This window comes from Diadema antillarum, unplaced genomic scaffold (assembly GCF_040938485.1).
Source record: "Diadema antillarum isolate AM-2024a unplaced genomic scaffold, OU_Dant_1.0 seq00001379_RagTag, whole genome shotgun sequence".
In the NCBI taxonomy this organism is placed as follows: domain Eukaryota; kingdom Metazoa; phylum Echinodermata; class Echinoidea; order Diadematoida; family Diadematidae; genus Diadema; species Diadema antillarum.
In genome coordinates, this window is record NW_027272138.1 from 223,181 (window position 1) to 244,770 (window position 21,590).

General features: G+C 36.7%; 1 protein-coding gene across 1 annotated transcript in view; it reads right to left on the bottom strand.

Moving 5' to 3' along the window:
* The window catches only part of LOC139708871 (uncharacterized), a 76,684-nt gene that overhangs the window by 48,155 nt on the left and 6,939 nt on the right, over window positions 1-21,590 (bottom strand). The window contains exons 3-4 of the mRNA XM_071620834.1: window positions 17,057-17,233; window positions 6,543-6,656 (exon numbers count right to left, since the gene is read on the bottom strand). Coding sequence (XP_071476935.1) covers window positions 6,543-6,656; window positions 17,057-17,233 — 291 coding nt within the window. The remainder of the gene's footprint in view (window positions 1-6,542; window positions 6,657-17,056; window positions 17,234-21,590) is intronic.

Here is a 21,590-nt window from a genome sequence, read left to right on the forward strand (position 1 = left end):
CTACAAATCATTTATGAGGCCGATATTACTGGAATTATACCCCTTCACAGAATTTAAAGATGTTGAAATCCCTATCCTGAATGTTTTCACTTCATATTTTACTATTTTGACTTAGATAAGATAGATGCAAATTGACCCATATGTACCATCTTTTCATCGCACACGGCGATCTCTATTACAGTCCCACATATACAGATTCGTGTAAGTTCTCCACACAAGAAACCTATGGCAAAACTGTGCACAATACATCGCAGTCTGAATGCTACGTATACACTGAATAAATCTTGTTAGAGTACGTGTCCGTGTTGGAAACAGATGACGTACTGATCAAGGAAGGCTTATGCGAGGCGCTAGATCTCTCCCTCGTACATCCGATATCCCCAGAGCCGTTTCCACTTCTGGGTTTGTGCGATCGCGATCACAATCAACAAGATATTTGATATCGATAGCAAAAAAAAAATAATAAAAAAACATGGGGTCGGCGGAATTTTTAGGGTCGGGCGGGTTACGCCAATGCAACAATTTTTTTTTTTTTTGCCTTAGCGAGGAGTCTCTAGTCAAACGACAAAGTTTTCTGAAGACATATTTGTCCATCAAAACCAGTGTAAATCATTGTAAGGTTTGTATAATGGCAGTGCAAGCACACGTGTTAAGCATACAGTATAAGTATTTGGTGCAGTGTACAATGCATGAACATACACATAGTGTTTGTCAATAGATGAGACATGTTCTTCTGTTAATCGGGTACTCCGCTTAATCGGGTAAGAAACGCTCTGCCCGAGCCCACCCGATTATGCGGAGAGTACTGTATTAGTATTTGACACACACCTCTCAGATGCCACCAAATGAGAACCCATGTGTAAGCTCTGGTTTAGACTAAAGGGAGGGGCATGAAAGAGAAACCTTCTAACTCTGGGATATATTTGAGTCATCCCACATGATGATGACGTATTCAATTTTACGAAGGCAATATCACAGCCGTGAATATTCTGTTAGGTGTAATATCTATCATGAGTCATTTAATTTTCTACACCACAAGATATGCAATGCCATCAGCCAGAAATAAATTGATTGACAATATACTGACATTTCCCTCTTCAAGATTTATTTATTTATTATTATTATTATCTTTTTTTTTTGGGGGGGGGGCTTAAATGCATTATTTCAAAATCGATCTTTTGTGCTTTCTTTGGCAGTTTTGGTCATTCAAGTGTTCATTTCTGTGTTATCTCATATTCTGTGTTAACCATGTATAAATATGTTCAATGCTTCAGTATGAGTGTATAGCTCATTTTTTCTGTATAACTGCAGTATTTCTTTTAAAAAAAACCCACTGAACAAGACTATCTTGCTTTATTCTTTCAAACCAAATAAAATATATCACTAAATGGAAGATAGGATGAATACAATATGAATCCATTGGAGGCATGAAGCAAAAGTTTAAGACATGATATGTAGGAAATTAAAGCTTTATTCATGGGATCTCAAAAAGATTCAATATTCTAAGACATACCAGCACTGGGATGACAAATTTACATCATATCACCGTGATTTTGATGAAACTCACTTGGTGGCTTTAATTTTACTTCTTTCACATCTATGACAGCTTTCTCTGTGTAAGATACATCTTGAGTTGGGTGACATTCCCTTCATGTGTGTGTACCAATCGGCTTTGCAGAGTTGTGAAAGGAAACATCAAATCACCAAACTGGCTGCCTAGAGGGCGCCCTTCCAACACTTCAGTTCTTTGACATTGACCCTCCTGCTAGTTACATTCCAACCACAGTTGTTTATTGTTTCTTCCTTTCATTTTTTTTTTTTTTTTAAACCCAGCTTCATGGAGACGACAGACCAGAACACAGAGCTCAATTTGTTGTATTATATTTTCCTATTAATGACATGATGTGGTTTTTGATACCCTGGAATACCAAATAGAAATCTGCCATTTTGTTGAATTACTTTTTTAGCACTGTACCCTGAATTAACAAAAAATGAGTGAAGCAATTTCTTCTCTCTTTTTTTTTTTTGCACTTTATGCAAAATTTTGTTACACTTACATGCTATTGTACAAAAGACTCTATGAATTCCTTTTATGGATCTTGGTCTTCCCAATGTAACTTGGAAATTGGATTCTGTTCATCATCAAAATAAAAAAAGTCATCATTCTTCCCTTAAATTCTGTCTTCCTTTCATCAGATGATTTGATGAGGGAATGACTCCACTTTAACTTGCACACATGGCACCTGGAGGAGTTGAGTCTTTGACAATATAAACTAGCATCACATATATCAGGCTATCACGTAGAAGGCATACAGGCATGGACAGGTGAGGCCAAGGAAAGTGCAGTAACTGCATCTAAGCTTGAGCTTGAGCTTGCAATCATCGAAGCCAGATCACCAATATATATCAGCTTTGACAGCATTTTCTTTTTTGTTTTGTTTTGATAAACATACAACAGGGATTTGATAGGCACAAAATGAAAGAATGGCATATTTCGTATTATCTGAAAAAAAACAACAACAACAACACACAAACCACAACATGGCTGCCTTCGGCCAGTAAAGCATAATGCTTCTTGGTTTCTAAAATTACTTATAATTTGTCTGTCACTGGTTGTCAAAATCACCCACTAAGTTTCGAATAAATCATCATTTTGTCACTTGAACTCCACCACACAGCCACTGTATTGGAACTGAAGTGCAAGTTACACTTTATGTAGCAGGGAGAAGAGAGGGCAAAAGTGAGCTCAGCATGCTGGTGGATTACGTAATGCATTTTTCAGCAACAAATATTATTCATTAATGTAGTTTCCACGGCTGCTCAAATATTTTTGAATACCAAAAGGCTGCATTTTGTTGTGATTTGTCTTCTTTCAGTGAGGTGATATTTGCTATAAAATTTCAATTTTGCAAGAATATATGATGAAAAATGAATCTTGTCAAATGTCTCATCCCGTTTAAAGGCATTATTTACCAATTGCAGATGAAACAAAAACCTAGCATTAGTGCTTTAAAATAGTTCCAAAATGTGACTTAGGGATAGAAAATACTACTGTCAAAATCAGAATCCGTATTAATGATGTTAAATATTGTTAAATATACGAAATGTGAACAAAAGTTATAATAAAAATGTTTCAAGACTAAACTGTCTATAGTTATGGTTTATTGAGAAAAATACTGATATCTCCGTATATTTTAGGCTTTATTGCAAAAATTTTAAATGGTAGGATGTTTTGTAATACAACAAACCTACACATATGCATCAAATGTGATATCTTGAAAAAATTTTAAATCACTGCTCCCAAAGGTAAACTGGACCTTTAAGCAGGAATAATATGTCATGGAAATATTGCCACTATGGTAATACCATTTGATCAGTCTTCCAGTTTATCGGAGTTCCAATGAAATGGCAGCAACTGTACATCTACTGTCTAATTTTCACTGAAAGGGGATTCTATATTTGCTATAAATTAAACCATGACTGTATATGGATGGAAACATTTTTACTATAACCATTCTTCACATTTTGTATATTTAACAATACTTAACACGGATTATACTGGTTCAAATTTTTACGTTGGTTGCTTCTATCCCTAACTCACATTTTAGAACCATTTTGAAGCACTAATGCTGGGCTTTTGTTTCATCTGCAAATGGTAAATTTTGCCTTTGATGTACATTTTTGTTCCCCTCTACAGGAAAAAGCACAAAACAGATAAAGCAACTTGTATTCATCAAACATGATAGTTTTATTGCCAGGGAGTGTGACATGCATCTTATAAACAAGGTATGAGAACTACATTTTGGCCATTCCTTTCTGATATACTACTACAGACTCAGCGACGATCCTCAGAACATTGCTCAAATGTAATACAATAACCCTTGTCCATTTATCAAATCATGATGCATGCCATAACTAATAGTCCCATTAACATTTCAAGTAGGTGATCAAGTCATGATGCATAAGCCACAATATATCATCCTTTCGACATTTTAAGCGCCGAACCAGAAGTCTAAGCACAGGCGAGGAAAGAAAGCAATTGAAACGACAAAACTACAGGAATACAACCAAAACAGAATAAGAACCTATTAGGCAAGATACCTCATGGCTCGTTCTTGCAGAATATGAATTGCAAACAACATCTGATATTAAAGAATGGCCAAAGTATGTCGGAAATTGTTTCAGCGCCATCTGTGGGATCATTCCGTAACCGACTAACGGTTGATCACAGTGGCTAGACACTTTCTTCATATTTGTTACGTGCTTGTAAATATCTGTAAATAAACTGTATTATAATGTAAATAACACAGTCTGCAAGAATCTTCAGCCTATTGAAGGAGGCAGACTTAACCAGAAGAAGAAGAAGAAGGAGAAGAAGAAGAAGAAGAAGAAGAAGAAGAAGAAGAAGAAGAAGAAGAAGAAGAAGAAGAAGAAGAAGAAGAAGTAGAAGTATTACTGAGTAGGTCCCTGGAAGAGAAATATCCATGGAGTGGAACACACTGATAAACTGGCTGACTGCATGGATTGAAACAAGAATTCCAATACATGCTCTGGAGAAGGTAGTGACATGCTAGCATGTTTATACTCTATGCATATTTCGATAACAAACATAGACTGTTACAGCCAGCAGAACATTAACTGGCAAGACAACAAGTAGCAATTGATGAAATCTATGCGAGTTGTGTCTCACACACGTGTAGGTTTGCCTTCTATGTCATTTTAAAGGGTGTGTACAGTTCTGGTCGGGGTGAGGATTTAGCATTTAACGTTTTGCGAGATATTCAGAAACCACTCTATGAGATGTCAAAGAGCATGCAATTCTAAGGGGCATCAAAAGTTTATTTGATGAAAATCGGTTTTGAAATGGCTGAGATATCCAAAAACAAGGTGAAACAAAGAGATCCTAATAAAAGACGTGGCCAGTCGCCTTTTATTATTATCATCACTTTTTTGGATATCTCAGCAATTTGAAAACCAATTTTCATCAAATAAACGTCGAATCGAGTCGTTCTTGAAATTACATGTTCTTTCATATTGCATAAGAGGTTTCTCATTATCTTACTTAGGAATGTTCAAAAACATGAATCCCCACCGCAACCAGTACTGTCCAGTCCCTTTAAGACTGCACAGATGGTAATAAAATAGAAATGAGCAGGGCAGAACTGCTTTTCTTATATGCAGATCCACATACATTTGTAGCTAGATGGAAAGCATCGAAGCAGTTTTAAGGGTAATGAGTGTGAGCAGAATATCGTATGTACAGCCCAATTAAGCTCAGGCTTCTCATCTGTCTAAAACAGTTTCCTCTTCAAACGTAATAAATCTTCACATTGCTCCCGCGTGCTTATAAATCACTCGGCAATCACATTCCGGCTTCCATTATTGTGATCATTCACCTGCTCATATACATGAAGTATATTTCCTTAGATCATTAGGTCACATACCCTTCAAATCAAGCAGGTGATATTATTAAACTTCCATACATATGCCACATAATTCATAGCAAGTATAATTTTTCAAGAATCAGGATTTTTCTGACATTTTCTCAAGTGGTTATATTTGGGATCATGGAATAATACAGTAGTGATCGGAGAAATGTACTTGTGTCCTTTGCATTCATGTTAGGATCACACTTCACATTTTTGCATGGTGTTAAATTCACAAATGGTACTGTACTCGCAAAAATAAATCCTGACGAAATATAAGGCAGAGTGCTTGGGTGAGTCTAAACAAGGGAATACTCTTTCTCTATCTATTAAAGAATCTGTATCCATCATCTTTGAAACTTTAGAGACACATCCTTTCATATATATATATATATATATATATATATATATATATATCTCAAAATTGACTTAATTGGTATCAGGTAATTTCCATTGATTCACTTTGTGGTTATTGAGCTAAAAACACTTTGTAGGCCATATTTTGTGAATTGTTTTAAAACTGATATTTAATAGCAAACTTAAAGTAAACAAAACAAATGCCTCCCACATAACAAATGCAATGTTGGACTGCCTCCAAGATGGAAACTTCCCAAGTTGTGCTTCTCAAAAGAGTGATAACAAATTTCCTTAGCTGCTGCGGTTTGCCACTGCAAATCTACCAACTCGGGAAACCGACATACTTGTCAAAACTCTTGAAACATTATGCTCACAAAACATTCAAGCAGTAGTTCTGGGATGCCAACCATGAAAACAGCATTGCAGTATTCCCAGTGCAAAAAGGACATATTTTATGTGGAAAAATCAGGGATTTCTCATTTTCCATAAACCCTGCAAAATATTTCACCCCTCCCCCACATTTACCATGGAACCTGGGGGGGGGGAGGGAGGCAAAACAACATAAAATATGGCAGAAAATGAGCAGCTGGCATCCCTGGTATTCTTTTCTTGTGTGTACTTCCATTGTGTCCTGCATGAGGTAATTACTCTGAACCTATTATCACTGTTTTTATGTGTATGACCTTTACCACTTTTTATGGCTGCATTGGTATCGATAGGGTAATGAACTACACCTCCATACACATCTGTAGGACTCACCTTTTCTGAAGTGGATTCATTGATAAAAACAGGATCGCCTGTGACTGTCTGTTCTATTCTCCAGCCCTGGGGTACATCGTCCTGTGAGGGCGCTGTTGTAGTTGGACTGTGTGGCTGTAATGACAAGAGGAAAATCAAAATTTCATAACCAAAATTCAAATATCAAAATAAGGATTAAAATATCATCATGACATGATTGGCAGCTTAAGAGGAGAACAAAATGCACAAATTGCTATAACAGCAATATCAAATATGAAAGTCTTTTATGTAGCATATTTCAAGTATGATACCAAATAACTTTGCAATTGTTACATACATTTGTACTTCATCATATTAGTTTTACAGTCGCATACTACATACATCAAACAAAATTATTATACACACAAAATATCATCTAAAGTAAAGTCTTTTCTACTTTCAAAATTAACTGTCTTATTCAGGAAGATATGCAATTACCTCTGTACACTTTGTTGATTCATCAAAAAATTTTAACCATCATGAAAAGCATTTGAAATGAAAACTTTAATACCAAACCAACTCATCATTTACTCCATATACTGTACATATAATATAGTTGTATAAGACTTGTTTTTCATTTCTTAGAGAGACCAAAATGCATTGCCTAGTTTTTCTATTACCATTTTTCACGTGCAATCTCTAAAAATATAATTCCCATTTCACTTTTAACATACGTATGTGTGACATAATTTCTGAATTGCCTATAACATCTCTATATTGATTTTATTTTATCCAACACTTTTTATAAAATCTTTTGAGGGCAAAAAAAAAAAAAAAATCAAAGGTCATCCACACTTCCTCACTTTTCTTTCAACATGAATACCACTTACACTGAAAGCAATTATTTGTTATCCTTACATCCAGTAGGATTCATTTTGAATCCTATATTATTTCTACTGATAAGTGCAAACTGTCAAGAGAAATATTCACCACAAGTCCAAACATTTCTCAGTAAACTAGAACCGGAATTTGTCAACACTGACAAATTAGGTGATCCGATCTCTTCGAAAATCAATGATTTGAGTCCTGATCCAAATATTCATGACCATACAGGTTTCATCTGTGTTGACGGGACATTGGCCGTGTGATGTTTGGATTCTCATTTAGAAAAGGGAGTGTGACCTGCCATCTTTGGTACCGAATTCCGTATACACTAACGGAAATACAGAATGAAGTATATTTGACCTTTAACCTCACTTTACACACCCAAGATGGCGTCTAAGCAAAAAGTGATTATTCATGAAATGATTCTTGTAACATGGTCTTTGCGTGTGCAAAATATGGGAAAGATAGGACATGTATTCACCAAGATACAGGATGAAACATTTATGACCTTTGACCCTAATTTACATACCCAAGATGGTGTCCGATCAAGTAGTTGTTATTTTATGAAATAATGTACGTGACATGTACTAAACATGTGCAAAATATGGGATTGATAGCCATTGTTGTTGTTCATCTATTGCACAGAAAGTAGTAGAAAGAAAGAAAAATAAAGAAAAAATTATGTTATTTTATAGAAATTTGAAGGAGAAGCATAAAAAAATCAGAAAAAGATAAAGTAAGGAAAGGGAGATTAAGATTAACTAAAGAAAAAGAAGAAAAAAAGTGTTTAAAAAAATTTTAAAAAAATATTGGCAGGGGTGAGCCTTGAACCAGGGACCTTAGGATTACGAGTCGGATGCGCTACGCAATGACCTATTTCATTCTCCATAGGCCCTGTGTATTAAGCAAAATGACGCTGCATCGAAGCCTCGTGCCATTTTCAACCAAGTTTTTCGACGTGATGTCGACATCGTATGAAAAAATGGAGGGCACACTTCCGATAGCTCAAAGTCTCAGCTACAACATACTAAAATCTGGGAGAAATTCACCGAAGCGTAAGTGAGCTAGTGCTCGAAAAAGAGAGTCATGTCAATTTTCACTGCCAGGAAAACTGCTCTCCCATAGAGATAACACGTAAACTGGTCAAATTTGACAATATTACTTTCAATCCATTTTTACGAGGTGATGCCGTCATCCAATCAAAATGTTGTCATTATATTAATGAAAGAGCATTTAATAAGCTACATCATACTGAAATCTGGGTGTAAATTGGCAAAGGAGAAGTGAGATACGCTTGAGTGAACTTGAAATTTGATGACGTCATTTTGAAAATTTACTTTTTTTACTTTATTAAGAAATTTGATATCTTTTAGTCATTTTGTCAGCATCGCCAACCCATGAAATAATATGTCCAACTCATCAGCTTTCAGAATATGTAAAGGAAATGGGGGGTTACCGTCCATCCTAATGAGTAAAATCGGATATAAAATTGGCGTTTTTTTGGCATCGTTGCACTGTATATCGCCATTGACGCGCGCGCGGAATTTCAACTTTGACGGGCCCGTATGACGTCATATTGAGTCGGAGTGACTTGAAACTTGGTAGAAATATTCCTTGACATTTTAGGCATCCGATAAATGTAAAAAAACAGGAAATTTTCATTGCATATGAGCTGTGTGTGCGAATATGTGCGCGCGCGTACGCGTCCGTCCAATTTTTTCAATTTTTCAAAAAATGCTCCAAATGGTCTGAAACGTGTGCAAAAAAAATTTGAGCTCGATTTGAGCATACAAATATTTCAACGCGCGCGTACGCGCACGTTTTTAAGATAAATATGAATTTTGAGAATATGCGTATATTGCGCTTGACTTGAACTATATGTGACGTAAATTTGATTGAACAATTCTATTCCATTAATGAGATATGAATGAAAATGTGTTTTCATATAATGACGTCATAGTGACGTCACGGTCGACTGATCACTATGATTTTATTTGAGCTGTCGTCTTTGCGACATGATACATATATGGTATAAGTTTGACATTGATAGGCAATGCACTTTCTGAGCTAACCTCTGCACAACTTTTGTCCAGAAATAAAGAAGAAGAATAAAGAATCCGTACAGATACAGAAGGTGATCCGAGAGGATTCTCGGATCACCTAATAAACAAATAAAAACAGTATGATGATTACTGTGGTATACAATTCTATTCCTGGTGCTCTTGTTTCTTAGAACTGTGAGTTTTAACAACAGGAAATGTACTGAGTACAACACCATATAATAATTGGCAAGGTATAATACATTTTTATTTTGCTGAAAAGGGACTGGCGCAATGTAGGTCTATCTAACTAGTGATTAAATTCATGATCAACAGCACCAGAGATGGCACAGGAGATAAGTATAACTTGTATCTATCTTTTCGGGAGAAAAGTTTGGGATTTTCCCACTTTAGAAATGATAACAACAGTGCATTTGAGCTTGGATGGCAACATTTTTATGAGTTGTTCATTTCGTGAACATCACTCCATTCATGAAATATGTTAAGATACAAATACTGCAAAACACACAACAAATACTTGTACTTTGATTGCTTTTGGGTAAAGAGGGTAACAATGCATATTATTGAAATACAGATGTAGGCTCAAAGATTTCTTCTCAATCACAAGAAGCTAGACAAATGATTCAATAGGTGGTGCTACACTGGACAAATTACATTGTTACTATCATCACATAAGCTGGTATAGTATAAATTTGAAGTCTAGCACCAAAAATCATGTCAACGAGCACAACTGGGAGATGCAACTGCAAATCTTACAATAAAATGAACTGTGATATGATAGCAGTCAAACTCCACACAGAGTAGTACATAAATGTAGCATATGCCTACAGTGGGATATCTGGTCCTCATAATATTCACAGGAATGTCAATTTATTTGCCATACAATTCAGTGCAAACATTAAGCATTCACACATCAGTGCGCAAGTTTAAAGAAGTCCTGTACACAACATGAGTGTTTTGTGGCCAGCTGCCACAATCCATTATATTGAATTCATACAGAAAATGTGAAGAGAAGCACTGCATACTTGAAATACTGAAAGATGGGTATCTGCTACGATACAACGGTCTTTAAATTGACAGTACTGCTAATAAATGAGCAGGGTGACTCCAATTTGTTTCAGCCTGTGCAAATGTTCACATGCTGCACACATACACCCCATGATTATCACATTTGTGACTAGGCTGTTATAATCAAATACAACAAATGTTTCAGATAAAGAAAGTTTGACTTTAATACATGTAGAAACAAACATGTAGAGATGCAATTTGAGGAAAATGCCTTTGACTGGTTCCTCAGGGTAGATTCATAACATTTGACCTGGCAAAAGCCTCTTGCATATATCTTGGACTAGCTATTTATCTCAAGGAAAAAAGGCAGTTATTACAGTGTTGACCATTCACTCTAGATTCTACCTCCCAGATGCAGGCCAAACCTACTCTGGGCAACATGTTTTGGGATATTATAGGAAAATTTCTGTCTTGAAGGATCTTTGCCAAGAATCTTCCACCGCATTTGATTTTTATCCAATATTTCCTTACAGACAAGGAAAGGAAAAGGGGAATGAAAAAAGTTAAAAGAACATTAAATATTCATGTACACACAGTCTCTTTTATCAACATTCATATCAGCTGCTGAAAAACTTGGCATACAAATGCTGTCCTGATATGTAGTGCCAGCGCGTAATATATTGGGTCATGTACCCATAACCATTGAGGAAATGCCGCGAGCTATCAAACAATATTGAACATTATTGGTTCCCCCCAGTTAGTCACCTCGTGACGCACCATCTATGATTAAGCGGATTTGTGCAGTACCGATTCCTCATCAGTGGGAGCTACAATGTACATGTTATTCATCAGCCTCATTCGGTCTCATTCTTTTGAGGTGCATGTCTGTTTGTTAGCGCATACGCCGACACTCTGCTTTTCATTGTTTGAGCCAAAGACAAATGCCCTGAGCAACAGGAGATTGTCGCAGTTCAAAATACCACGAAACATCCATATCACATCATCATTTGCAACAAATATCTGCGATCGAACTGGTTTGGGGAAATATGCAGTAATCATTTAATAATCTAGTCCATCTACATGTGTTTGGTGATCATCAAATTCTGTCACTGTCAGCATACCCTATCTTTTATGTAAACGTAAAAACTGGGAGTGTATATCAACATGAGCAGACGAATGTAATTCACACAGAAGCACATTTTATTGACAATTTTCCAAACCCTTTCACACTTGTTGATATTTCTGCTAAACTCTTTGGCTAACAATAAATAAGACTAGATGTATGACCAATCTTGCAAATCTGATATCAGTTTGTTGAGCCAATATCCAACAAAACAGTCAAACAATGAATTTCTGAAACACTGGCCTCATGCGCGTAATCTATGCCGGTAAACATCCTCCCAAAATGAAACCATGCCTCGCACTATTACAAAGGCGACCTTTGCAACAAACAGGATTACGGACAACGGTTTCTCCCTGCGACCACTTCCATTTCGTATGCCAAATGCATCCACTCTGGCAGTTGCACTTTGCTGCAGGATATCATCAATGGGGAAAAGTCCATCCTGCGACTTTGCATAGCCAAAAAAACAAAGCATAACAAAACAAGACAAAAAGAAAACAAAAATACCCACAGAGATAACGGAACGCACATGGCAGCTGTTCTGCACACACAGTCCACGAGAACACAACCACTACAATTTTTGCATAGTGTGCCTTCAGTCCGTACACAATAACAATGGCATAGGGCAGCCTCAAAATGAGGTCAAATTGAGTTTGTTTTCCATACACAAAATTTATACTGATACATGAAAATTCACTTGAAATTGTCAAAAAATCCCTTTAAGTTGTTTTTTTTTTTCCTTTTAAATTTCACAGTTCCTACAAATGTACCTTGTTTTCACAAACATTTCTATCAATCAAAAACCACACAATGCAACTGATAGGTAAGGTTGAATACATCACAACTAAATTTGTAAGCAGCAAACTGCCAAATCAATTGCACAAGGGTATAAGGTTGGCAAAACAACATTGTAACATTCCTGACATCAGTAGTGTAAAAATGATGAGCTCAAACATCAAAATCTTTAGTGTCATTACAGGTATACATGTATTAAGACCTTAGACCTCCCAGAGCAAGTGTCTTCACCTGCTCTCTTCTGGAACATATAAATACATTGTAATGTAGCCATCTTACTGCACTTGGAAAATTACCTAAGCTCTGTCATCGCAGTCTTACTAGTTTCAGTTATGAAACATAAGAGGTTTCTCATAAAAATAGCTTCTCTTCTAAACAAATTCATTCTATAATACTGTGAAGGCAAACATTGCTCAGACGGTTCATAATGAAATGTTGCAGATCTTTAAAGCTGTGGTCTGCAAAAGTAATTTCCTCATACATTATGCGCTTAATTCCAACACAAACGTACAAGCAAGACTATATATAATACAACAAGTTTTGTCTTCCCGCAACAGCTACTGAACTACATGTACGCCTGAATAATTTCCAGTTGGTTCCTGTCTTGACAGAGATGCTATAGACACCTCACTGTTGCCAGGCTGATAACTGTCGAACTCGTCTGGGATGGGACATTTATTTTTTTTTCATTCATTTGATTATTTATTTATTCATTTATTTTTATTTTTATTTCTTTTATTGATTTATTTTTCTTTTGGGGGGGGGGGTACTAGCTACTTCTACTCTTTCTTTTCTGCAAAGAAAGTATTAAACACATTCCAGGAAGTTGTGTGGTCAGATGCAGCAAAATGCATAATGTAACAGAGCAATTCTTGGTTAAAATTATGTCAATGACAAATCCTATCATATCTTTGTCCTTGATGGTGATATAAAATGCTAGTGTGTTTGTTAAACAGATGTGTATGTATTACTTGTCCCAAAGAGTCGCCATGATCATTCTCTGCAAAATCGTTTGGTACAAGCATACTCTCAAATTTGCTGCATGAGAAGTGCACACATACAACTCCCAAAGTTTTAGCACAGAAAAAAAGCTAATTTTGAGCATTTCATTTATGTACATTGCAGGGTGCTACATAACTTTTTTAACCACTTGCCCCGTCGGGCAAGCAGATTGTCAAATTTGCTGCAAAACACTTGCCTGAAGAGTAATTTTGCTTGCCAGAAAAGAAAGTCCAAAATATAAGGAAGTAGAATAGAAAATCATGTGTACATCAAGGGCTTGATAAAACACAATCATTTGAATAAACAGGGCATTCTGATATATTGATTCTCAAAACAATGGAGTAACAAACTTGGTCCAATCAAGTGTTGCTGTTGCATTGCATTGCTTCATGTAAGTTTTGGAAAGTTGCTGAAATGAAATATGAATTGGCTTGTCCAATTCTAGCAAGCATTTGTTCTCATTGTTCAAAAACACTTGCCCGAATTTGATTTTCGCTTGCCCCGGGCAATTGGGCAAGTGCTTATGTAGCACCCTGCATTGGCTTCGAAATATCATTCTCCATTCATTATAATCATTATCAGTGTAATCACTGTTGTCATTACTAGTAGTATCGTAACAATTAGCCTTACTATCATTACTACACCTTCATTATTGTACAATCATCATAATCACTATCACTGCCATTAAATTATCATCACTGGCAATAGGGCCATGGAGGTAACCCTGAGGTGAAGGGGTGGGGGGGGGGGGGACTGTGAAATGACCATTTCACCATTTCCCTGATGCTACATCATTACATGGTCTCTTAATACTTGTCTCTATGCATCACAATATGATGAGAAGATGATATGGAATGGAATGATGGAAAAAACAAAAACAAAACAGCATTTGTTGACCTCCTCAACCGGCCATAAAAGGTATTAGTTACAAGAGTTGTACATTGAACGATGGCATTTGCAACAATTCTATCCCATTACCTGCCAGTACAATCATGCTGGTTAAAAATCAAAGCTGAAGGAGAGTACCCCTTACTCCAGAGCATGCACCATAAAAGCTATACTAGCTAGCTGATAAACAGTCAGGATTGATAAAGCTATGAATTACCCCTCCATTGCCCCCATACATACAAATGTATGCACTTCAAACGCATCATAGGATCACTCTGTTTGATGTCATATTTATGTACTAAATGACTACACAGCAAGTCACTCAGACAATTGAACACATACAATCTGTTGCTATCAGCATACATGTACTTTCTGAATATAAAATGTGCTGAAGTTAATTTATAACTGCATGATGTACAGTAGAAAAATCATGTATCCTCTACGTGTAATCTTTACATTCTGCAGAGCAATGAAACCATATTGTATTGATAATATGCCAGTCATATGAAACCAGGAAGATCTCACGACACTCAGCCCAATGGCATATTGATGTAAAATATTAGGTCTCTCTCACTCTCTGCCCCTCCCGCTCTCATGCCGTAAGATTTGAACATTTCAGCATGGAAAGCTGTCTGAATACATAGTGTACAGTGGACTGTCACATCAATATGTGACAGTATCAATGTAATGCACTTGTCATTTTATAAAGTGTACAGTATCTTTGGTGGGCTCTTTTTATTGGGCACTTATGGGGCTCTTAGGGGCGGGTATCAGCATACCTACAAGTTGTAGTTGTTCTTTGTATTCGCTATGAATATCAATGTCTCACATGGCTTAATTTTAACATTCTGTGCTGTAAAAGAGCTGAACATACTGCCCTTCTTGAATAAGAGAGTGAATGTAACATGTTCATACAGTTTGGCAATAGGAGGTATTCTGTGAAAATGAACCAACTTATGAAATTAATCCTAGACTTAAAATAGAGCAATGAGAACAATGATATCTTTGCATAAATTCAAACAAATTGACATTTGTATTCTAGGACCAATGCAGCAAAAAGATATTCAACAACCATCTATGATTCAGATTTTGCTAATTTAGCTGCTTTGTCACTTACTTCCTTCTGCAAAAACAAGGGTGGTCAACCCCTGACCTTGTACTGCATATTATCTTATCACTCTAACTCGGGCTCTTATGTCACTTCCAACATTTTGTCACTTAATCTTTCAAATGGTCTTGAAGAACTACCTTTTTTTCCCCATAACTTTGCATTCTAACTACCTAAAGCAATATTCACAACTGCATCTAACAATAATGAATGCTCCCTGTTTACAGTGTACAATTACTAAATAGTCCACACTCCTTCTTCACTTCATCATGCTCAGTTTTATGTAAACATTTGTCTGTGGTCTGAATATTAGTGCATGGGGCCAGAGAATAAACAGTGCATTAGGCTGCGTTCACATAGAAGTATTCGGTATTCGCTATTCGCTATTCGCTATTCGGTATTTGGGCACCGAATACACCGCCACCCGCACCGTCAACTCACCATCCCATGCAGTGAGGATTTCTTCCTCCTACATCCCAGCAAATCTTATTAACAATTTCTAAACTGCATCAGAATGTCAGTCTACATGCTTATTTTTGCTAAAGGGCAAATCCAGACCAAAAGTGTCATTATTTCATAAACGAGAGATGGTATACGCTGCAAGAAAATCGAACAAGCTCGATTCCCACTTTGCTATACTTTTCGCAGCTATTCGGTACTTTCGAATAGTGCCCTCTTATGTGAACCGGTGTGAGGAAATCCTATCGTTCGAAGCTATTCGCGTGCCCCCGAAAAACGAGCCCGAATACCCGAATAGTATACTTCTATGTGAACACAGCCTTAGTTTTACTAGGCAAGAGCTAGCACGAAGCTCTTTCAACCAAAAACATGACTGGGCATACTTGTAAAAAAAAAGAAGAAAGCACTGCAAGCATGCATGACAAACTCGAGCACATGGTATGAGATATTGTAGGTGTGCACACAGCAAAACTCATTGTGTAAACTCACTGTGCAAGTATGTCACATACCAAGAAGCAATTGTGTCAGTGCATCGGTGGTACACTGTAGGCCTATTGTGATACATACAGGCGGTATTAGCTGACACTGTAGTGACAGGGTCAATTTGAGGTCACAGCAGAAGGTGCTTGAAGGAACATGAAGGGAAAGTGTTTCATGTAGATCCAGCACAGACTCTTCTCAAATCAAAGAGTAACCATCTCTCATAACTAATAGTACATTAGGCCTAGCTTGATACTTTTAATACACAATTTTTATAAGCTATTGTGTCTGTTTCTGGTTTCATTAAATATAAAAGGTTGATTTCTGAATAATGTGTAATTTCAATAATGTAAACACGCAGAACTGAAAGGATATTTCTGTTGATGATCACTTATGTTTGTAAGTACTAACATGGATATACAAAAGTGGGACTGATAGCTTTTTGTTTCCTTTCAATTGAAAATGTCAAAATGTTGATTTTTATGTAATTTTCTTTGCAAACTATCATCATTAGTTTTGAACCAAAGGGTATTAACAGTGAACCCTTAAATTAATTATCAAGATTAATTTGTTCTCAACTTCTGTGACAATGCAAAACAACGCAAAACTTGAAGTTTTTCAGTTGGTAGGGAGTTATGTAGAATCTACACAGTTAGAATTTCAATAGAATTCTTGTTTCTGATTTCCTTTTTAGTGTATAGGCCCTACACAGAGACAATGATCATGAGATGAAATAATGCCCGCTTACCGTGCTACCACCTTGTCGTGTCTGGCCCTTTTGCCCCAAGCTGGATTGATCGTAGCCCCCTTTGAAAGTGGTCCCTGAGCCTTCAGGTAGCCTGACTGCCCAGTTGTTCCGTGTAACCGACGGCTGGCTCTGGTTCTGATCCCCATGGTTCCAGCTAGACTCTCGACTCGGTGGGTACTGTGATGAAATCATAAGGAGAAGGAAGAGAAATATTACACCCCTTTCAGTAACTCATGCATTTTTGGTCAGCTCCTGGTCCGAGCTAATTTGGCCTGCGTCAAGCAGTAAAAATTGCGTTCAGTAACTATAGCAGAGCCGTGCTACATTTATGATGACCCATTCACGAACTCAGCCACGTAAGGTACAATTACCATGGTAACTGAGGGCACGGAGGGCACGGCCAGGTAAGTATGACCTTGGACCATGCAAGGAATTTTGGCCGAGCCTGGCGCTGCTATCATTCAGAAACTCTTTGATTGACACCAGACCCCAAGCCTGGCCCGCGCATGGTGCTAGCTTCAGCAGCACCAAAATAGCCCGCTCCTGGCGCGGGCCACTTTGGCCCGACCCATTCATAAACTCAAAATTTTACAACTTACGGTGTAGCTTGAGCCTGGCCCGAGCCAGAGGAATTACTGAAAGGGTATTAGACTTCTATATCAAGAAGAGTGAGGACAGCATGTGCCCTTTTGCAACTAAAGTGTTTCTTCGACAAACATTGCCTACACTCAATCATGCAGTGTGACGGAAAGCTCCAAACAGACTTTGATTTAGTAACAGATCATAAAGTAAACAAAACTACAAAACTTTTTCTAGAATATGCACTGAAAAGTCTGTCAATGTATTGCACACAGAAATGTGTAGTGAAAATGGTATCATTGTTTTGACGATGGGAATGAAATGATGATTGTAAGAGAATAACAATGACTACCACGGGTACCAAATACTACAAACATTTTCATAACATCACTAAAGTACATTTCTGATTCCTAAAATCTAAATTCTTTCAATACCATAGTTTTGTGGTATATATTTTCCCCAAAACCTCTGTATAAATATGCAAAGCCTACAATAATTACAAGGTAATGTCCATGCAACTTCAGTTACAAAAGTGTGATGTCTGCTTGCATACAGTACTGCAATGAATACGGCAGACTCTGCACTATCTGTGATCATGCTGAGAGCCCAGGCAGGACCAGAAGTTTCATCAAACTGTATTTTCTTAATATAAAAACAAATTCTCTGTTGATGCACAACTTATACATTAAAAAAAAAATCAAAAATCACAATATCTGTATATCATCAATAGGCTCCTACAAATGTACATCTGTCACCTAAATTATATATTGGTTATACTCATGAATACTGTTGGGACGCTGAGCCCTACATGTACGTACATGTATACTGCATGCTTCCTTTTTCAGTGTAGGGTATTGTACACAAGTTTGGGAAATCAGTACAATTCTATTCCTATATACCTGTCCCTCCCCCCCCCCCAAAAAAAAAAACAACAACAACAACAACAACAACAACAACAACAAAGTTACATTGTACATATAAAATGTGTGTATCTAATGACTTCAGGTACAAAAATGTAAACCAGTTCATGTAATTAAGACTAAAGTTTTAAATACTGTAGCAAATCAGTAGAGTGTAACTTTTTCACACATGACCAAAATATACCACACAAGTTCTACATTATCAACCATATCTGAGCACTTTTGGCACACACAAAATTGTACAACATATGCTCTGTTAACAAATTTTTATCACGGTAAATCAAATCTCACCATGTCTATTGCATAAAATAAGTTTTGCAGCGATAGGGTTACAAAAATATCAGTCTGTTTGTCCAGAATTATTGTTGCTCTATCTATAGTCAGTAATACCCAAACTACACTAGATCTTTGAGCATACAATCTAATGGATTACAAATGTACTGACTGTACCCTGCATGCATTTGGCATACTGTAGATAGCTCATAACATTGACAAACTCCCTTTCAGTGGACATATTCCATTACAAACTGGTCTGTAATAGATGGCACACAGATATGCATTGGTGGGACTACTGTACAGTAAAAATACTTCTGCACATTGCAGTCTCCCTCTCTACAATATGTAGGATGTAATTGTACATTTGTAGATATGCTCTTCAAGAGCTTCTCTGCAATTCTGTATTCCTGGATGATTTCTGCACTGAAATACATTAGAACACATGACAACATCAGGAAATAACCGTATTAGAATGGTGCAAGCTTGCAAAACTATACCCTTAATGTTGTCAAAACAATGACTGTGCACTGATGTTGACATAGTGCATAAGATCTGTCTCTCATATAGCTTACAGCACATGTACATGTGTGCATCAATTTCACAGCCTTGTGACACACTTCCCAACACATGAGGGCAGAGCATTTTTTTTTTTCATTTATTTCACAGTGTTTCATTCAGGCGACATTGCAATTTTGATATTGATGCAAACCTCAGTCACGTAAGGCAGCATGTAATGACTCCAACATTGTTGTGGTAAAACTATATCCCATCCCTTCCCCCTCACTTTTGTTTCCTACCTTATCTTCAGAATGCGGACAAAACCTGTGGTGCAACAGGATGCAATACATATATTTGCCCTGCGTAGCATTACATGGTCTTGTAATAAAAAAAAAAAAAAAATAATGTTCAACCTCCTACATTGTATTGAACAATACAAACATTACTGCTACATATCTTGGTGCAAAGTAAAAGATCAGCAACAATAACAAGTCAAACGGGATAGCCAGATTCTAACTGTAATATTTTATAACAAGCACAAATTTACAACAACTATCTGCATTGCACAGTTGTATGTGGATTTTATGCAGTTCTGCAAGAGCTTCAGAATTCATTAAAGGGAACACAAACCCACAGAGCAATGTGCATTGAGTAAAAGCATTAACATTAGCAGAACACATCAGTGAAAGTTTGAGGAAAATTGGACAATCGATGCAAAAGTTATGAATTTTTGAAGTTTTGGTGTTGGAATCGCTGGATGAGGAGACTACTAGAGGTTATGACGTATGAGTGGACTACAATATAAAGAAAATATGAAAGGAATTCCACAAAAATTCACTTTTCTAGCAAAATGAAAGAGAACTTGACTAACCGCTTCTTCAGCAAGCAGGTGGAGTAAGTGCTACCCCTAACATATGTCAGTATCAAGTTGATGGAATGTGTAATTTTCATGAAAAATGAATTTTTATTGAATTTCCTTTATATTTTCTTTATATTGTAGTCCACTCATACGTCATAACCTCTAGTAGACTCCTTACCCAGCAGTTCCAACACCAAAACTTCAAAAATTCATAACTTTTGCATCGATTGCGCGATTTTCCTCAAACTTTCACTGATGTGTTCTACTAATGTTCCTGCTTTCACTCAATCCACATTGTTCTTTGGGTTTACATTCCTTTAACCCGTTGAAGACTAGTCCCGAGTATACTTGGGCAGGTGTCTATGGGAAACAGGAGTTATAAAATAGCGCTCAATCAGCTCGTCCTCAACAGGTTAAGATACATGGTATATAAATACAACTTGTACATGTGCGTACACTGTCATACAATGTACAGCATATGTGACTGTGCACCTCAAAACGAACATAAAGTCACACACACTGATTTTGATTGAGGACTGAAAATAAGTGAAATGGTTCAACCTAGCCGAACTTGACTTTTTCATATTTTCTGAAAGAGCGGGTCTTCTTTTACATTATGTTAAAATTTGGTATCATAAAACGGGCAGGTAAGTGTGTTTTTTTAGCAGTTTATCTCGAACATTTTTGATAGAATAGTGTGATTAGGTGTGTCTTTAGAATCCCTTTTTCATTTCTGAAAAACCTTGTCTACACTCTTCACTTTCAACTCTAATAACTTTTGAAAGGATAGTGCTACTGCTTTGAAAGTTGGCATTAATTATGGACAGAATGTGTTAATGAGGCATGCTTAATTTCAGTTTAATCTGATAATCCCTTCATTGTTGTTACTCTGGTGGATTACTTCCTGTTTTTGTCCCATTCATCACACAGCCAGCACGCTTTGGTAAAGATTAAGCGCTTGAGTGGACAGTGTACTTCAGAGCCTCTTTTTGCAGTTCACACTTTTCCTGAGTTTGTGCTTTCTTTCCAATATTTAGATAGGTTAGGAGAGTCCATTTGATTTGAGTAATACATCATTTTAAAGCTTAAAGTCTGCCCTTTCAGAATATGGTCTTAACTAAAAATTCATGTCTTGCGACTTTTTGTTTGTTTTGAGGTGCAGGGTCACATATGGACATTCAGACCATTTCTTCACTGAAACTCTATGATTTCCAATCATGAATTTGGTAATGATGATAAAAAATTAATTTATAATGCTACAATTTATAAAATAGACATCTCTTTACGTGTTAACACTTACACTATTGTTCCATTTTTTGGTCCCCTTTTTCGGGAAAAACATAACTGAACAGAAAATCTGGAAAATTTAATTATTCTTGCTACAAGTCAGAACACATTCTGA